Raw genomic sequence first — 17,438 nt, forward strand, 5'->3', positions numbered from 1 at the left:
CTTGGTTATTTCTGGCTCTTTGGTCTTCTTTATGAATATCACTATCAGCCTCTAATCGCCATGAAAAGCTCCACTGGGATTTTGATTAGAAATGCAATCATTTGGGATCCCTGGGTGGCGCAGCGGATTGGCGCCTGCCTTTGGCCAGGGCGCGATCCTGGAGACCCGGGATCGAATCCCACATCAGGCTCCCGGTGCATGGAGCCTGCTTCTCCCTCTGCCTATGTCTCTGCCTCTCTCCCTCTCTCTGTGACTATCATAAATAAATAAAAAAAATTAAAAAAAAAAAAAAAAAGAAATGCAATCATTTTATATATTAACTTGTTAAAAAATTGCCAAAGGGGCAGCCTGGGTGGCTCAGCAGTTTAGCACTGCCTTCAGCCCAGGGTGTGATCCTGGAGATCCAGGATCGAGTCCCACATCGGGCTCCCTGCATGGAGCCTGCTTCTCCCTCTGCCTGTGTCTGTGCCTCTCATGAATAAATAAATATTTAAAAAAATAAAATTAAATTAAAAAAAATAAAAAATTGCCAAAGATGAGCAGCCCTGGTGGCTCAGCGGCTTAGTGCCGCCTTCAGTCCAGGGTGTGATCCTGGAGACCCGGGATCGAGTCCCGCGTCGGGCTCCCTGCATGGAGCCTGCTTCTCCCTCTGCCTGTCTCTCTCTCTCTCTCTCTCTCTCTCTATGAATAAACTTAAAAAAAAAAAATTCTTAAAAAAAAAAAAAAGCCAAATATATCGTCCTGTGGCATATCTCTACTTATTTAAATCTTTTTTTTTTTAGACATTAGTTTTTTTTGTTTTTTTGTTTTTGTTTTTTTATTTATGATAGTCACACAGAGAGAGAGAGAGAGAGAGAGGCAGAGACACAGGCAGAGGGAGAAGCAGGCTCCATGCACCGGGAGCCTGACGTGGGATTCGATCCCGGGTCTCCAGAATCGCGCCCTGGGCCAAAGGTAGGCGCCAAACCGCTGCGCCACCCAGGGATCCCATCTCTACTTATTTAAACCTTTATTATGCCTTTCAATCTTGATAGACAAGGTTTAAAATTTTAATTTTAAAAGGGGGAAAAAAATAAAAAAAGGGGGGGGGCGCACATCTAGGACACCTTCTATCGGTTTACAGGATGCATCTGACTCACATGTGTCTAAAAAACTTGCTAAACTTCCCTAGTAATTCTAATATTTTTCATGAAACTGCTGGGAATTTTTTGTGCAGAAAATCATAATCTACAAACAAGAACCATTTTAGTCTTTCAAATCTTTGTATGCTTTGTTTTTGTTTATGCAGCATGTGCTAAGACCGTTAGCTAGTACAGTGCTGAAGAGAGAAGCAGTGACTACAGGCCCATCTCATTGTCCAGGTCATGTCTTGGAAGGGAGCATGTCTCATACCTCACACTTCACTGTGAACAATCAAGTCGGCTATAGATTTTCAGAACACACCTTTAGCAGTTTCAGGGAGCTACTTTCTCTTCCTAGACTGCCAAAAAGTCATGAATGGCTTTAATTTTTTCAAATACTCCTATCTACCAAAGGTCCGAATGGTTTCTATCTTCTTCAGTCCGAGAATCACATTTAGTATGCTTCACCAGGTCACCCTGTCCTTGAGTGCACCTCGTGACTCAAGAACACATTGGTGGATTCAGTTTGCTAGCTTTTAACTTTAGAATCTCGCACATATGTACCCCCACGGGGAATCCATGCTCCCCTTCTGTGCTGGCTGTTCTGTAGGGACCTCACCACAAGGTGGGACACATCCCTTCTTCTGTGCCGAAGGCTCTGCAGAGTATCGAGACGCAGCCACGAACGCCGACCCAGCTGCAGCACCCAGTTCGAACAAAAAGGCTGTCACTGCTCTTTCAGGTTTGTGTTCCTATTTTGCAGTATGATTTCTTTTTTGGTCCATGAATTTAGAAGTGAGGTTAAACTGTTTAAGCTATCACTCTGCTACTGAATGTTCTGGCTGTATTATGTCTGGAGAAGATGGTGTGCAGGGCACTGACCCTGTTCTGGATGCGCCAGTGTCTACTCTGACTACAGACATGTCCATTTTTTATTGTCCCATATTTTGAACCTACTAGACTTAATCTAGTCTTCTGAGTACTAGAAAGGCAGAGGAGAGGTACTTGGGGACCCCAAACTCTCCCTGTCTTCATTCAGATTCATGGGGCTGAACAGAGGTGCTCGGAAGATGTCAGGCTAATGTCTGAACCCACATCTCAATCCAATTGAAGATGTTAACACTTGAGATCCCCAACCCAACCTGAAGCTGCCAGCAGGACCTGGCCTGGTTACCTTTTGAAAACTGCGGTCTCTGTCTTGGCATCTACAGTGAGGCTCAGAGTTTCCTTCATGCCGCCATTCATCACTGTCTCAGTTACCTTGTCTGTACTTTCTGTATCCTCCTCTCCGTCAGAGCTGGCTTCCATGGCTACACTGGCTGGCGCTGAAAAGAACACATGGTGGATGGTCACCCTACCAAAACAATAAGCATCCCTCACCTTCTGTGGGGACCCAGCCACCCAATGTTCCATCTACTGCTTGAGAAAGAGACAGCTTGCCGGTTGTTGCCTAAATCGGTTCTTGATGGGCACAGGATTCTTTTTTTTTTTTTTTTAATTTTTTTTTTTTTTAAATTCATTTATGATAGTCACACACACACAGAGAGAGAGGCAGAGACACAGGCAGAGGGAGAAGCAGGCTCCATGCACCGGGAGCCTGATGTGGGATTCGATCCTGGGTCTCCAGGATCGCGCCCTGGGCCAAAGGCAGGCGCCAAACCGCTGCGCCACCCAGGGATCCCCCTGGGCACAGGATTCTTGAAAACGCCCACTAGAGACGTTCCATAGGTTTTCATCTCACAGGGCCAGCAGAACCCTCTGGCCTTCCCAGCCCAGCGTTTACCCACACCCTCAACTCGTCCCAGTCAGCCCTCCCATTCCGGGGCTGTTCCAATTCATAGCAGAAGGTGCAGTGGGCAGCTGGATATATTCAGCCTCTGCACACTTCAGCCTACAAGTGCTGAGATTATAGTTTGTTCAGGGTACTGGTCTCAGTGGTCTTTTTCCTTTCACTTGGGTCCTTTTTTTTTTTTTTTAAAGTTACTTTCTTATGGTTCCTTGTGGATTATTATTCCGTTGTTCTGTACTAGTGAGCCATATGCTATACTGGTTATAAGCGTGGGCTCTGAAGTCACATTCCCTGAATTCAAACTCCAGCCTCACCACTTACTAGCTATTTCACTCTAGGGCAAGAGTTCTCTTATCTGTAAAATGAAGTTACCTAAACCCACCTGCAGAACTCAGGGTAAAATGGGGTCAACTCTATAAAATGTGGAGAAGAATGACAAATGAACTTTAAGTTACTGGTTTTATGACCTCTCCTGTCCTTTGGTTCTTGTGCTCCCCTCCATCCCACCTGGGTCCTCATTTCTTTTTCCAAGACTTGCTTTTTTTCCCCCTCCACATACTGATTCCTCACACCAGTTTCACCAACCTCTCCCCCTCCCAGCTTCCAAGCCCCATTCATCAGGCTAGAAACAGCTCAGGGCCTCTGCAAGGAATAACGTGTGCAGTCTGAACGAGACAACCCACTGGATGTCCCTGACCATTTCAACTGTTCATAAAGGTGAAATGAAAATAAATAGCCTAGGGCAGCCCCGGTGGCTCGGCGTTTTAGCGCTGCCTTTGGCCCAGGGCGTGATCCTGGAGAACCGGAATTGAGTCCCACATCGGGCTCCCTGCATGGAGCCTGCTTCTCCCTCTGCCTGTGTCTCTGCACCTCTCTCTCTCTGTCTTTCATGAATAAATAAAATCAAAAAAAAAAAAAAAAAGAAAGAAAAGAAAAGAAAAGAAAAGAAAAGAGCCTGGATCCCTGGGTGGCTCAGCGGTTTAGTGTCTGCCTTTAGCCCAGGGAGTGATCCTGGAGTCCCAGGATCGAGTCCCACATCAGTCTCCCTGAATGGAGCCTGCTTCTCCCTCTGCCTGTGTCTCTGCCTCTCTCTCTCTCTCTCATGAATAAATAAGATCTTAAAAAAAAAAAGAAAAGAAACAGCCTTATGCCTGAAACATGCTAAGACACACACGCATGCTCCAGCAACGCAAACTCCAAATGACAAAAGAACTTGGTACCAGCGAGGCTTGAAAACACTGACACGCCTAATTCTGATTTTATTCACACTGGGCATTGCAGGCAAAGATGTTCTTCTTTTCTGGGTCTGTTTCCATTTCTGTATATTGATAGGACTGAACAACTGACCACTTAGGTCCCTAATGCCTTCTAAAATCACCATGCCATGGTTCTGGAATGAATACACAATTTCTTTTTATCAGTTGCCCTGAGGACATCAGACCTACCACCTCAACTCCCTGAGCCCTTTGAGCCCTTGAGCCTAAGAATCAAGACTGGCTTTATAAACTGTTATGTAGACAAAAGCAACTCTTCAGATCTAGAAAACTAAGCATACAGTCAAAGCCTGAACAACAGTCAGGTGAAAGGCCAGCAGGCTGGGTTGGCTGGTGCCCTGTTCTCCACACCCACCTTCAGGCTGCGCGGCCAGCGTGCCAACGCTGGGAGTCAGAGGGCCCATCGGCTCAGTGCTGGTTTCCATTTCCACTGGAGAATTACTCCTTAAAGAATCTTTTGTACTTTTAGAAAAGAGAAAATTCAGATGTTAGCAGTGGCAAATAGCCCTCAGTTACCATGATTCATTCACAAAAACCCTTTCAAAGTTCTAGGCTCGCTGGGGCTACAGGAGCAGTCTGTCACAGACTCCAAGGACACAGAGATAGATCCAGGTGCAGAGGGCTGCTTGCAGAGCAGGTGAGCGCAGACAGGTATTCTGCTAAGTCAGCAGGATAGGAGCATGGGGATTTCGTAGAGGTTTGCAGACAGGTTCAAAATGCACCAGTCTCTCATCCTCCCCCTCGGTCACCAGGGTCCCAAGGGCTGGGACAACAGGGGCTGACACTGTGCACCATCAACTGTACCTGCTGTGATTTTTACAAAAATCCCTACTTACCTTGAGCCAAACTGCCTGAGGGCCTTAGTGATATTTAACAAGAAAACATGAACTGAGCACAAGGGGTAAAGGGCAGCAAGCTTCCAAGTAACCAGGGGGTCTTATCCTCTAGTTACAAAAGACAGAAAAAAAACAAGAGGTGGAAACCCGACTGTCCAATGCTGGAGTGGAGTTAGTGAAATAACTTAAAATACTTTGGAGACATTTCCTACAACCTCACTTTTGCCCCTGACAATGGCTTCCTGCTATCCTTGAAACTGCTGTAAAGCCACAAAGGTGTCAGCCAGCCCCCTGATGGTTGAAGATGGTAACCGTGACAGCACGAAGAGCAACAAAGTCTTTTAAATGTGTAGTTGAGACAAAACAATGTTTAGCAAATCAAACTAAGCCTAGTAAGACATGAAATCCATGGTTAATACTCAAATGCTGGCAATATTATTCAGGAAAATTATGAAAAGATAGGTTGCTGTCAACAAAAATACTACAAATAACAAGACTGACAGCTATCCTATCACCCCCTGTAATTTACAGCACCAGATTAGCTACAAGTGAAATGCAAGCTCAGAGTATCTGTTAAGTTCAAGATACATTGTGCATTCTTCTGTAACACTCCACACAGGTGCCTGTCAGGAGCTCTTGCTCTATCCCGTTTCTATCCTCCTCAATCCTGTTTGTTTTCTGATGGTCCGCACCCTACTATATAACCTCCTGGGGCCCTATCTTCCTGGGCTACTATGTGTACACAGCCCACTGCCTTTCCCAGCTCACCTGGATAAAAGGAATATAGAGACTAGTTTCCTTGTTAATCCATAACTGTGTCGCTAGCTCCCCTGTGCTGATTTGTGACTTAGCGTAGAGCATTATCTTCATGTAGGGAGTAAATCAAGGTGAGAGACAGTGTCTGCAGCTGACCCCTGTTCCCTTTCCCAGTTCTCCTATGGACAGGTTTAGGGAGCAAGCACACACACACTCACCTCAGGGAAGATGTGAACTCTGAGAAGGAGGCCCAGCCCGTCTCCTTAGTTGGCACTGGCTCCTCTGTGCTCCAGACATCAGAACCCACAGAATCTAAGGGAGCACCATGAGTTGTCTCCATGGGGACATCAAAGTTGGCTGACCAGTTGGGTGCTAAAAAGAGAGCAGAAATCTCATTTTGAGAATACTTCAGAAGTTCAGTGCAATCCAAGATATTTTTCAGAAACATTTGCAAGGAGGCAGCCAGAGTGGTGGGGACAGGGCACTCTAACACACCCCTGATAGAGGTGGAAACAGCAGAATCAGTGTCAGGCAATGTGATAACATCTATCCTATTATAAAACTGTAGACTTCCTTTAATCCCTAATTCCCATTTCTAAGATTTTTTTCTCCACCAGAAATATCACACGAGGATGCAAAGATACATATAAAAGAATATTATAATTTTTCTTTTTTTTTGAGAATATTATAATTTCTTACTTTGGACAAAGGCACCAAGATTATATGAACACCAGGAGGAAGATGGGTGAAGGAAGGGTACACAGCCCCAACTCCCTGTATAATCTCTGCAACTTTTCTGTAAATCCAAAGTTACTCCAAAAAAAATTTTTTTAAGCAGAATGTTGTATATTCAACTGTAATAAACTGGAAACTTTAAATGCATCCCAATCCAGATGTGGCCCCACTTCATACTTTTAATGGCCTTCCCACAGTCCACTGTAGCTAACACAAAGAGGAAGGCTTCTGGTGACACAAGAAAAAATACATATTTGTGTTCAGCTCACCACCACCTCCAAACCCTTGGAATCTCTGAAGTAGTGTCTTGTATGCTAAAGAGATGACTGGTGGCCTCAGGATGGGGCTCAGTACTAGGCAGGCTGCCAGGAGAACTAGCCTGGGGTCAGAGGGCTAGAACTTTTACCCCTATCCCATAGCCGACCCTCCTAGGAGGGAAGAGGGGCCAGAAGTGGAGAAAATCACTAATGGCCAGTTATTTGATCAAAAGTACCCATTTAATGAAGATTCCATAAAAAACTCAAAATTTCAGGGGTTTAGAGCTTCTGGGCTAGTAAACAGCAGGTGGCACACCCCAAACTCCATGAGAACAGAAAATCCTATGCTCAGGACCCTTCCTGACTATATCCCTACTTCTCCTTTCATCTGGCTGTTCACCTCTATCCATCAAAACAGCCTCATGGCACTGACTGCTGACCAAGGTTGGATCTAACCTGCAGGTCTGTTTTAACGTCACTTCCTCGGGGAAGTGTCCTTTCAGGTGAAATTGGGTCTGTTTATGTGGTCTCACTGCACACCTTGCTAGGCTACACAGAAATGACCTTCCCAGGGGAGCGCCCCAGAATCTACCACAATCTCTCCATTCTTCAGGAGACTCTAGACTCTAGATGGAGAGTCTGTGTTCCACATCTGGCACATAGCTGGATCTTGATAAAGGCATGTGGACTCGAACTGAATTAAGAGAGAAAAGCCCACTTTTTCCTCCTGAAGATGGTGAGCTGGGAAAGCAATGAGAGGAGAGAGGCCAATCCTCTTTTCCTCCATGGCTCTCGCTTTCCAGGTCTGTCCCATGGGGCTGTGCTGGGTTACTATTAAGGTCCTGGCCAACTCTGCAGTAGTGAGGTCCACTTGATGCCCAGAGCTAGCTTTTAGCCTCCAGGATTAAGGACACAAAGGCCTTCCCCAGGAACACGAAGCACTGTCAGCCTTGAGGAAAGCTCCAGTGTCAACCCACACGGCTCTTCCAAATAAAAATGTACCTGGACTTTCAGAAGTTAACAGGCATTTTTTTAAAAGTCCAGTGAAAGCAAGTCTTCTTAGCAAGTACCAGGAAATGAATAAGCACTGAAGCCAGACAAGTTTTAGGTTATAGGCTTCATAAATCAACTCTGAAGAACCCATTTCAAATAGTCTCAGCTTGAAGTTGTTTACTCTGGTTTAGTGGATTTCTGACTCCACAAACACAGCCCTTCCTTGTCTTCCCTAATTCTGGTCTCTCCCCTGCTGCCTGGCTCCTAGGCCCTGTAGCCAGAGGCTAGACCCCCCAGTGTGCTCTATCCCTAACCAGACTCACACAGTGGGGTGTCCACACTGTAAGAGACACCACATCATCAGAAGGAAAGTCATTCCTTCCCTCAGGCCCTGTCCCTGACACTTACACCTCCAAGGGGACTCAACCTAACTCCCATCCTGCAGACCAGGGTGCCTTGTTTAAAAATACACCTGTTTCCAACACACAGTGACTAATACAGAGGAAGAAGCAGCTGACTTACGTTCATTCAAGTCTACCTCCATTTTGTCCTCTGTACTGGTGCTACTGGGTTCAAACAAATCTTGTTTTGCTCCGTCTTCTTCTTCAGAGTCTGTACTTTCTTCACTGTCTGTACTCCCCGAGCTGGGGGGGGGGGGGGACGACACAAAGACCGAAATAAAATATTTAATGCTGCCTATCAGTCACTGGCTAAATCCAGGACATTCTGAGGTCATCCAGTAAGAAAAAAATCATATGCACTCCAAAGGGCTCATTCTTGCCTTCATGAGTGTGTTGCCTAATCTTGGTCTCAGCTGTCCCCACTGCACCTGGTTCTGCATGAACATGTGGGCACCTCTACAGACGACCTTCCAATAGGGCCTAGAGGCAGCTCACTGTGGTGGTCATTTGCATTTCTCTCATGGCCAAGATGCTGAACTGCTTTTCATGTGCCAACCTACCATCCACACATCTTTTCTAAAGGATCTTTTTACACCTTTAGCACAGTTTAAAAAACAGGTTACTGTCTTTAATTTGTATAGAACCCTAAGAGTCCTTTATGCACCACCCTCCAGAGAGGCCCTATGCCAGGCACGTAATTTGCAAATGTCCTCCCTGAGTCTATGCACCATCCTCCTTTTCTTCTTAACTAATGTTGCTAGATGAGTAGAAGTGCTTAATTTTGACAAGTCGAGCTTATGAAAATTTCCTTTCCTGCAGTGCTTTTGGCATCCTACCTCAGAAATCTTTCCCTAACCCAAGGGGACAAAGATTTCCTAGTCTAAGTTTTATACTCTGATGCTTCACATTTAGGTTTAAGATCCATTTGGAATCCATGTGTATATATGGCAAGAAGTATGGAATTAGTTCAATAATTTTGCATAATGATGTTCACCTGTTCCAGAATTGTTTGTTTAAAGACTATTCTTTCCCCACAGAACTGCTTTTGCACCTGCATCAGAAGTCAGCTGTCTTTACACTTACTTATTTACACTTTTCTATCCCCCAAACTACTGTCTTAGCAAACACATTGTCTCAATTATTGTATTTTGAGATCAAATACTGTTAGTCTTCTAACTTCTTTATGAAACTTGTTTTGGGGGTGCCTGGGTGGCTCATGGTTGAGTGTCTGCCTTTGGCTCAGGTCGTGATCCCAGGGTCCTGGGATTCACTCCTGCATCAGGCTCCCTGTGGGGAGCCTGCTTCTCCCTCTCCCCATGTCTCTGCCTCTCTCTGTGTCTTTCATGAATAAATTAAAAAAAAAAGTTGTTTTGGTTCTTCTAGCTCTTTTGCATTTTCTTTTTTTTAATTTTTATTTATTTATGATAGTCACACACACAGAGAGAGAGAGAGAGGGAGGGAGGCAGAGACACAGGCAGAGGGAGAAGCAGGCTCCATGCACTGGGAGCCCGACGTGGGATTCGATCCCGGGTCTCCAGGATCACGCCCTGGGCCAAAGGCAGGCACTAAACCGCTGTGCCACCCAGGGATCCCTCTTTTGCATTTTCATATGAATTTAAGCACAAGCTTAAATCACTAAAAAAAACCCTATTATCATTTTATTTGAGATTGCACTGATTCTAGATCAATCTGGGGAGAATTGGTATGTTAACAGTATTGAGTTTCAAATTATAAACATTTATCAATTCTTGATTTCTCTCAGCTGTCTTGTAATTTTTTAGCATCTAAGTTTTGCACATCTTGCCAAATTTATCCTTACATATTTAATATTTTGATGCTTCTATGAATAGGATTTTTTAGTAACTTAAATTCCAACTGTTTGTTGCAGTACATAGAAATGCAATTATATTGACCTAGTACCATATAATCATGCCAAACTGACTTAATTATTCTAATAATCTTTTCGTAGATATCAACAAGTTTTCTACACTGACAATAACTGTTGTCTGAGAATAAAGATAATTTTATCCTTTCCTTTCTAACATAGATGGCTTTTATTTCTTTTTCTTGACTTATTGCACTGGCTAGAAGCCCCAGTAACAATAGAGAAAAGCTGTGGTAAGTGTAAACATCTTTTGATTTGTTCCTAATCTTTGAGGGAAATCATTCCATTTTTACTATGCAGTCAGCCAGCCGTAGGTTTATTGTAAAAGCTTTAATCAGACTAAAGAAATTACCTTCTGTCTCCAGTTTGCTAAGAATTCTGATTATCAGGTATAGATGTTGGATTCGGCCACATGCTTCCTGATTTTCTTTTCTTTTTTTTAATTTTTAAATTTATTTATGATAGTCACACACACAGAGAGAGAGAGAGGGGCAGAGACACAGGCAGAGGGAGAAGCAGGCTCCATGCACCAGGAGCCTGACGTGGGATTTGATCCCGGGTCTCCAGGATCGCGCCCTGGGCCAAAGGCAGGCGCCAAACCGCTGCGCCACCCAGGGATCCCCCTGATTGATTTTCAAATATTAACCCAACTCAGAATTTCTGAAATAAGCCTTCCTTGGTCATGATGTATTATTATTCCATTATTTACTAAAACCTTTAAAAGAGCGTCTGCATCCACATTCACAAAAATAACTGAATCACTTTTCTTTTCATGTCATGTCATGTCAGCTTTGGTTATCAGGTCACATTGATGTGGCCTCATAGATCGACATGGGCACTCTATTCCTTCCTTTTCAATTTTCCAAAAGCTTTTTATAAAGCTAGTGTAATTCCTGAAATGTTTGGTAGAATTCACCAGAGAAGCCACCTAAGCCTGGAGTTTTTGTGTGTATGTGGGAATTTTTAAACTATAAATTCAACTTCTTTAATAGATAGAAGACTTTTTGTTTTTGTTTTTTTTTTTTTTTTTGCTTAAGCTTTGGTAGTCTGTGTCTTTCAAAGATCGTCTAAGTTGTCAGATTTATTGGCACAGAGTTGTTTACAATATTCACTTACTATTCTTTTAGTACCAGGAGTGACGTCGCCTTGCTCACTCCTGGTATGAGCCATTCCTTTTTCTCCTGACCATTCTGCCCAGAGGTGCATCAACTTCCTCAATCTTCTCGAAAAACAGCTTTTTGTTTTGTTTTAGATTTTATTTATCATTCATGAGAGATACAGAGAGAGAGGCAGAGTCATAGGCAGAGGGAGCAGTCTCCCCAAAGGCAGATACTCAACCATTGAGCCACCCAAAGAAGAGCTTTTGCAACAATTTCCTCCACTGTTTTTCTGTTTGCCCTTCATGCTGGTTTCTTTTTCTTTTTTTTAATTTTTATTTATTTATGATAGTCACACACACACACACACACACAGAGAGAGAGAGAGAGAGAGAGAGAGAGAGAGAGAGAGAGAGAGAGGCAGAGACATAGGCAGAGGGAGAAGCAGGCTCCCTGCACCGGGAGCCCGACGTGGGATTCGATCCCGGGTCTCCAGGATCGCGCTCTGGGCCAAAGGCAGGCGCCAAACCGCTGCGCCACCCAGGGATCCCTCATGCTGGTTTCTTAAGCTGGAAGCTAAAGTTATTGGTTTGAGAGGTTTCTACTTTTTAGATATAAACAGTACAAAAACGATCCTTTAAATACCGCCCCCCCTTTGATTTCTTCTGTAACTCACTTATTATTTAGCTTCCACATATTTGGAGGTTTTCTAGAGACCTTTCTGTTACTAATTTCTAATTTAATTCCACTGGGGTCAGAGAACATACTTTGTAGGACTTGAAACCTTTGGAATTTGCTGAGACTGGCTTTTTGGCCCAAATATGATCTCTCTTGGCATAAATAGGTCATGTGGTACACTTGAAAACAGTGCCTGTCCCTGCTACTGTTGGGTAGAGTGCTCTGCAAATGTCCAACAGGGTCATATTAGTTGACAGTATTCAGTGCTCTGTGCCTCTGACTTCTGCCCATCATCAATGACCAGAGCAGGAGTGCTGTACCACAGGACTAGAACTGTGGATCTGTCTACTTCTCTTGCAGTGTACTCAGTTTTTGCTCTGTGTTATTTTGAAGCTGTTATTAGGTACACACGGACTTAGAACTGTTATGTCTTCCTGAAGATCTGACCTCGTTATGACACTTTCTTTACCCTTTTCCTCTGAAATCTGATTTATGTGTAGACTTCTTTTAACCCGTTTGTGTCTATATTTAAATTATTTCTCATAGGCAGCTAATGTTAGACCAGAATTTTTATCCAATCTGACAATCTCTTCAGTTTAACAGGTTTTGACGTTACTTATTTAACAGTATTCAGTAATACCTAATGGGGCTGCCTGGGTTTAATGTTATCATACTGCTAGTAATTTTCTGAGTGTCCCAACTGCCTTTTATTTTTTTTGCCCTCTTTTAGATATTTTTTATGATGTAACTTCTTTTGTTGGCTTATTAACTATAATTCCTTGTTTTGTTGCTGCGTGGTTGCTTTAGGGTATACGATATAGATCCATAACTTACCACAGTCTATTCTCAAGTGATATCAAAGCCCCAAACTAGAAACCCAAATGTCCATCAGCAGGCAAATGAATAAACAAATGCACCCATTCAGTAAATAGTACATCCCTTCAACAGAACACTGCACAGACATTAAAACAAATGAACTATTGATACATCACCCAACATGAGTGACTCTCAAAGTTGATGGAAGAAACATTAAGTAGATAACGTACAATCTGATTTATATAAAACCTTAGAAAACATAAATCATCCTAAAGGAACAAAAAGCAGATTGGGTAAAGGCAATATAAAAGAGCACAGGAAACTTTTGCAGGTGATGGGTAAGTTCATAATCTTGACTGACATAATGGTTTCATGGATGTATTCATAGATATATTCATATGTTCAAACTTACCACATTATATAATTCAAATACACAGTTTACTCTATGTCAATTATCCCTCAACAGAGTCGTTAAATAATAAAAAGTTGCCTTTTCTCATCATCCTGTGTTCCCTCTGGGGATCAACTGTCATGTCCTCCAGATACTGTCTTCATCGCCATACTTCTTTCTCTACATGCTCTACAAATGGTACTCCATTGGGACATACCACACTGCTGTAATAATGCGTGAGTATGGTCTGCCCCTAGAGGACAAATGGCAGTAGGCAATGGCCATTTAGTGAATTCACTCAACATTAGGACAAAATTTCACAGTAAATGGTGACAAGTTTGGAGTTATCTTAAAAACAAACAAACAAAACGCCATTTAGACATTTATCTCTTGCTTCCTGGTTCTGGAGCTTTAGCTACCTTGTGGTTACAAAGTAATAAGCCAATATGCAAAAGATGAAAAAGTGGGCATAAAAAAAAGAAGCTAGGTTTAATGACCTTAAACAGCTGCGGATCATGAGACAAATATACTTTTCCAAGTTTGAGTCACAGTGAGGTCTTCTGTAACCTGAAACAACAAGCCTTTCTAAGAAACCCAACATAACTCCTGGTACATGCAGAGAACAGGCAAGAAAGGCTGGCATGCTCTGTTCAGCAAAAGGAATAAAATGGGTAAGAGATTGGTGTGGGAGGGAAGCTTTACTTTTTTTTGGGGGGGGGGGGCTTTACCTTTCACTGTATATTTTGTTTTCTCTGAATTGTATGCTATGTGGAAACGTTACTTATTAAAAATAAATGAAATAAAAACGAAGGTTCAGCTGCTGTTCTCTCAACTATGAAGATTCTGGTAATGGATTCTCAGATAACAAGAACTCCTTGTGTACTGAAGCAAATGTATTTAGGTTCTTGGGTTAGAGTAACTTCAACAAATTATAGAGGAAAAAACCCAACTGGATTGATCCCAAAGCATCCCCATGGACAGGACTGTCTCCCCCAGTTAGATAAACTTTTAGAAACAACTTTGCCCTTTCTTGGGGAAACTCTTTCATAGGAAACAACAGGTAACTCAGCAGCAACAGGTGTTTCTGGTAAGGGAACATCTATTCAGAGTACTTAATACTACATTTCTCAGAAAGGCCTCCCATTCACAAGAGGCTGTGTCACAACGCTTTATGAACTATGTCTAAACACTTCCAGTATTTTCAAGTTCATCACATTGACTCGTCCACACTCCTGTCACACTACAGACAGGAGTACCAGTACCATCTCGCAACAGTTAATAAGGGCATATTTCTCTCTCTCTCTCAAGTAAGCTCTGGGCCCAATGCAAAGCCCAGTGTGGAACTTGAACTCACAACCATGGGATCAAGACCTGAGCCGAGATCTATAGTCAGATGCTTGACTAACTTAGCCACCCAGGTGCCCCAACCCGGGCATTTCTGATCGTGACAGAAGCACTGGTCTCTAATTCACACATATACATCTGCACAGGATACAATGTATGTCTCCTAACCATCATCTACTTTATGCACTGGATATTACTGCTACTGTAACGCACTCTTACCTGGATCGTCTTTGGGATTCTGGTGTAAAGGCAATGTGCTTTTCCTCCCAGATGTCTTCCTCATCAGAGCCACCATCATCAAACTGCTGTATTCTTTCCTTACAACATGCTTCAAACAAGGCAATATTTCCCTAAATAAAAACAAGAGAGAGAAAAAGAACAAGACAAACTTTAGTTATTTTATCCAAAAGTTGCCAATATAAATCATATTCTTCATTTCCTTTTTTTTTTTTAAAGATTTATTTATTTTAGAGAGAGCACGTGCTTGCAGACAAACCAGGGGAGGGGCAGAGGGAAAAGGAGAGAATCTCAAGCAGAATTGCTGCTGAGCATACAGCCCAGTGCTAGGCTCAATCTCATGACCCTGAGATCATGACCTGAGCCAAAATCAAGTTGGACACCTAACCAACTGAGCCACCCGGGTGCCCTCCTTCATTTCCTTTCAAAAACAGTGCCTAGCATATACACCAAAATAAAATGTAAAAGCATCTAATGTCAGCTTTGTGTAACAACAGAAAATTCCCCCAAAAGAATGGATTTAAAAGGCACGTAGGGGCAGCTTGGGTGCCTCAGTGGTTTAGTGCCACCTTCAGCCTAGGGTGTGATCCTGCAGACCTGGGATCGAGTCCCACATCGAGCTCCTTGCATGGAGCCCTCTGCCTGTGTGTCTGCTCCCCCCCCCACCCCCCCGCCCTGTGTGCGTCTTTCATGAATAAATAAATAAGACAAATAAATAAATGGCACGTAGGAGCCTACACTGGCATCATGGACTCCCTTTCATCTGACAAAGCACCGGGTTACTTCCAAGAGCTTCCTTGCCCCAGCACCTGAAATGCAGTCCCAGATCTGCCCCAATAGCAAAGCAACCTCCATTTCCTCCATATCTGGCAGTCCAGCTAAGCAGTCAGGAGCATCAACAGTCTGATCAGTTTCTACCTTATCACATCAGCAAATAAACAAGTGGTCTCTCATGTTAATCAACATAAAAGTCAAGACTGTGCCCACTCAAATGACACTAATCCCATGTCATCTGCTGATAGGACTGACTTGGTATCTGAGCCCTGCCTGGGGATGACAAGCTGGCCCTGATCTAACCCAAGTTTCTTTCCTGGTGACAGACAGCTGAAGTAAAAGGTGGCTGGCTGGACTCGAACTGCAGTCTTTAAAGATACACGTCTACACTGCAATCACAAATGAGCCCAGTTTTGTCAGCCCTGCTACATCTTAAGAAAACCATGGCTGCAAGCTCATACCCACAGGGAGCACAAAGGTCATGTGAGTGGGTGAAGCAACACCAAACTAAGATGAAGTTTCCTGGAGCACAGAGGGTCCTGACACACATGGCATCCATATGCAGACAGATCCCAGCTTTCCCCATCCACCCTTCACATACCTTGTCACTCACCAGATGAAACATTGATACTTACACTTTCATTTGTATTCAGAGTAAAGTTGATGTCTGATACCCGATCGAAAGAAACACTATAAACAAAATGTAAGTATAGGAATAATTACCAAAAGACTGACATAAACACTATTTAAGTAACTTTTCAAAGTTAAAATATTCATACCATCATTAAAATCTCCATAGGTGAAATAAAAGTTGAAACCTGCTTGCATTAAATGATGCTTCCTCCCTTAGTATTAAGAACTCATACAGGGTGGAAAGGCCTAAGACAGAATAAACACACCCTCCCTCAAAGCCTTCCTATAAAAGATTTTTAACACCCACAGTAACAACCATGGTTTCTGGGGCCATACTTAGTTGGCCAAGAAATACGTTATTTGCAAAGAAGAAACAAGTCAAAACATGAAAAACTGCCCAAGAGTTGTCAGACACTGAGCTTTCTCCAGGGACGGACAAATTCATATACAAAAGAGACACCTCAAAAATCCTCTAATAGGCATAATGAGGAAGAAAGTAGGGGGAAGAAAGCTCCTAGACTGTGAAACATAACTTTCTGAGTCAGTATAATTCTTACAAGATCTATTCTAATCAATCATTACACCAACCACACAATATAAATTCTAAAGCGACGAATTCCTAACTAGTAACACTTACTGACAGGGGGATGGGGGTGTGTGTAGAGATGCCAGTGGGGAGCCTACGGGCTCTGGTGAGAGCACCTCTGGGACACAGACACAAATACCATGTGGACAGTCCTTGCTCTTTTTGGATCATATGAGTTGATTCTTAGGGCAGCTGATAGCCTATAACTCTTGCTCTGTTTACAGTGAAGCCTCCATCCATGGCGCTAACAGCATATTGCATGGTACAACTAAGAGTGTGCTCAAAATCTCCAACTTCTCACATGCTAGAAACCACAACTTGAGGTAGAAGACAGCTCCACTGACTGTTGTTAAGCCACAAGGACCTAATACAGTTATGGAGCCACAGAGATGCCAGGTATTGACAGGCATCACCAGGCAGTGGCTGGGGAGTATTAGAGCCATCTAACACTCAACTCTGTTCTCAGTGATGTAGAATACCCTCCTTGTAAATACTTTATTTATAAACTCCTCTCCTTTCCTGAGGCCAGATGCTATACCATTTGTTTTCATTTCTGTAGATCACCTATTCATTAATCTGGTACAGTACCAATAATTCCCATTTCTGTGCTCCTCTTCCCCCGCCTAGCAGAATGAGTGGTCTGTCTTCCAAAATACCCAGCTCGACCTTATGGTGAGTCAGCCAGATAAGGCACACACGGTGAGCTGCTCCTGTCACAAAAGAATACCAGCTGCTGATGTAAAGGAACCATGCCTGCTCCAACCCACTAACTATACAGCAGGGACTCATTACTCCAGGTAACACTATCCAGCACTACAACTGCAAGGGGCACGGT

The 17,438-nt window shown here is 43.3% G+C and overlaps 1 protein-coding gene across 14 annotated transcripts in view; it reads right to left on the reverse strand.

Moving 5' to 3' along the window:
* PPP6R3 (protein phosphatase 6 regulatory subunit 3) overlaps positions 1-17,438 on the reverse strand; it is a 150,619-nt gene that overhangs the window by 12,113 nt on the left and 121,068 nt on the right. For all 14 annotated transcript variants that reach the window (XM_055314472.1, XM_055314465.1, XM_055314454.1 and 11 more), the window contains 6 exons: positions 16,020-16,074; positions 14,593-14,723; positions 8,284-8,405; positions 5,995-6,148; positions 4,540-4,646; positions 2,296-2,446 (listed from right to left, as the gene is read on the reverse strand). In XM_055314472.1, the coding sequence (XP_055170447.1) occupies positions 2,296-2,446; positions 4,540-4,646; positions 5,995-6,148; positions 8,284-8,405; positions 14,593-14,723; positions 16,020-16,074 (720 nt within the window). The remainder of the gene's footprint in view (positions 1-2,295; positions 2,447-4,539; positions 4,647-5,994; positions 6,149-8,283; positions 8,406-14,592; positions 14,724-16,019; positions 16,075-17,438) is intronic.

Source organism: Nyctereutes procyonoides, unplaced genomic scaffold, assembly GCF_905146905.1.
Source record: "Nyctereutes procyonoides isolate TBG_1078 unplaced genomic scaffold, NYPRO_anot_genome, whole genome shotgun sequence".
NCBI classification, from domain to species: Eukaryota; Metazoa; Chordata; class Mammalia; order Carnivora; family Canidae; genus Nyctereutes; species Nyctereutes procyonoides.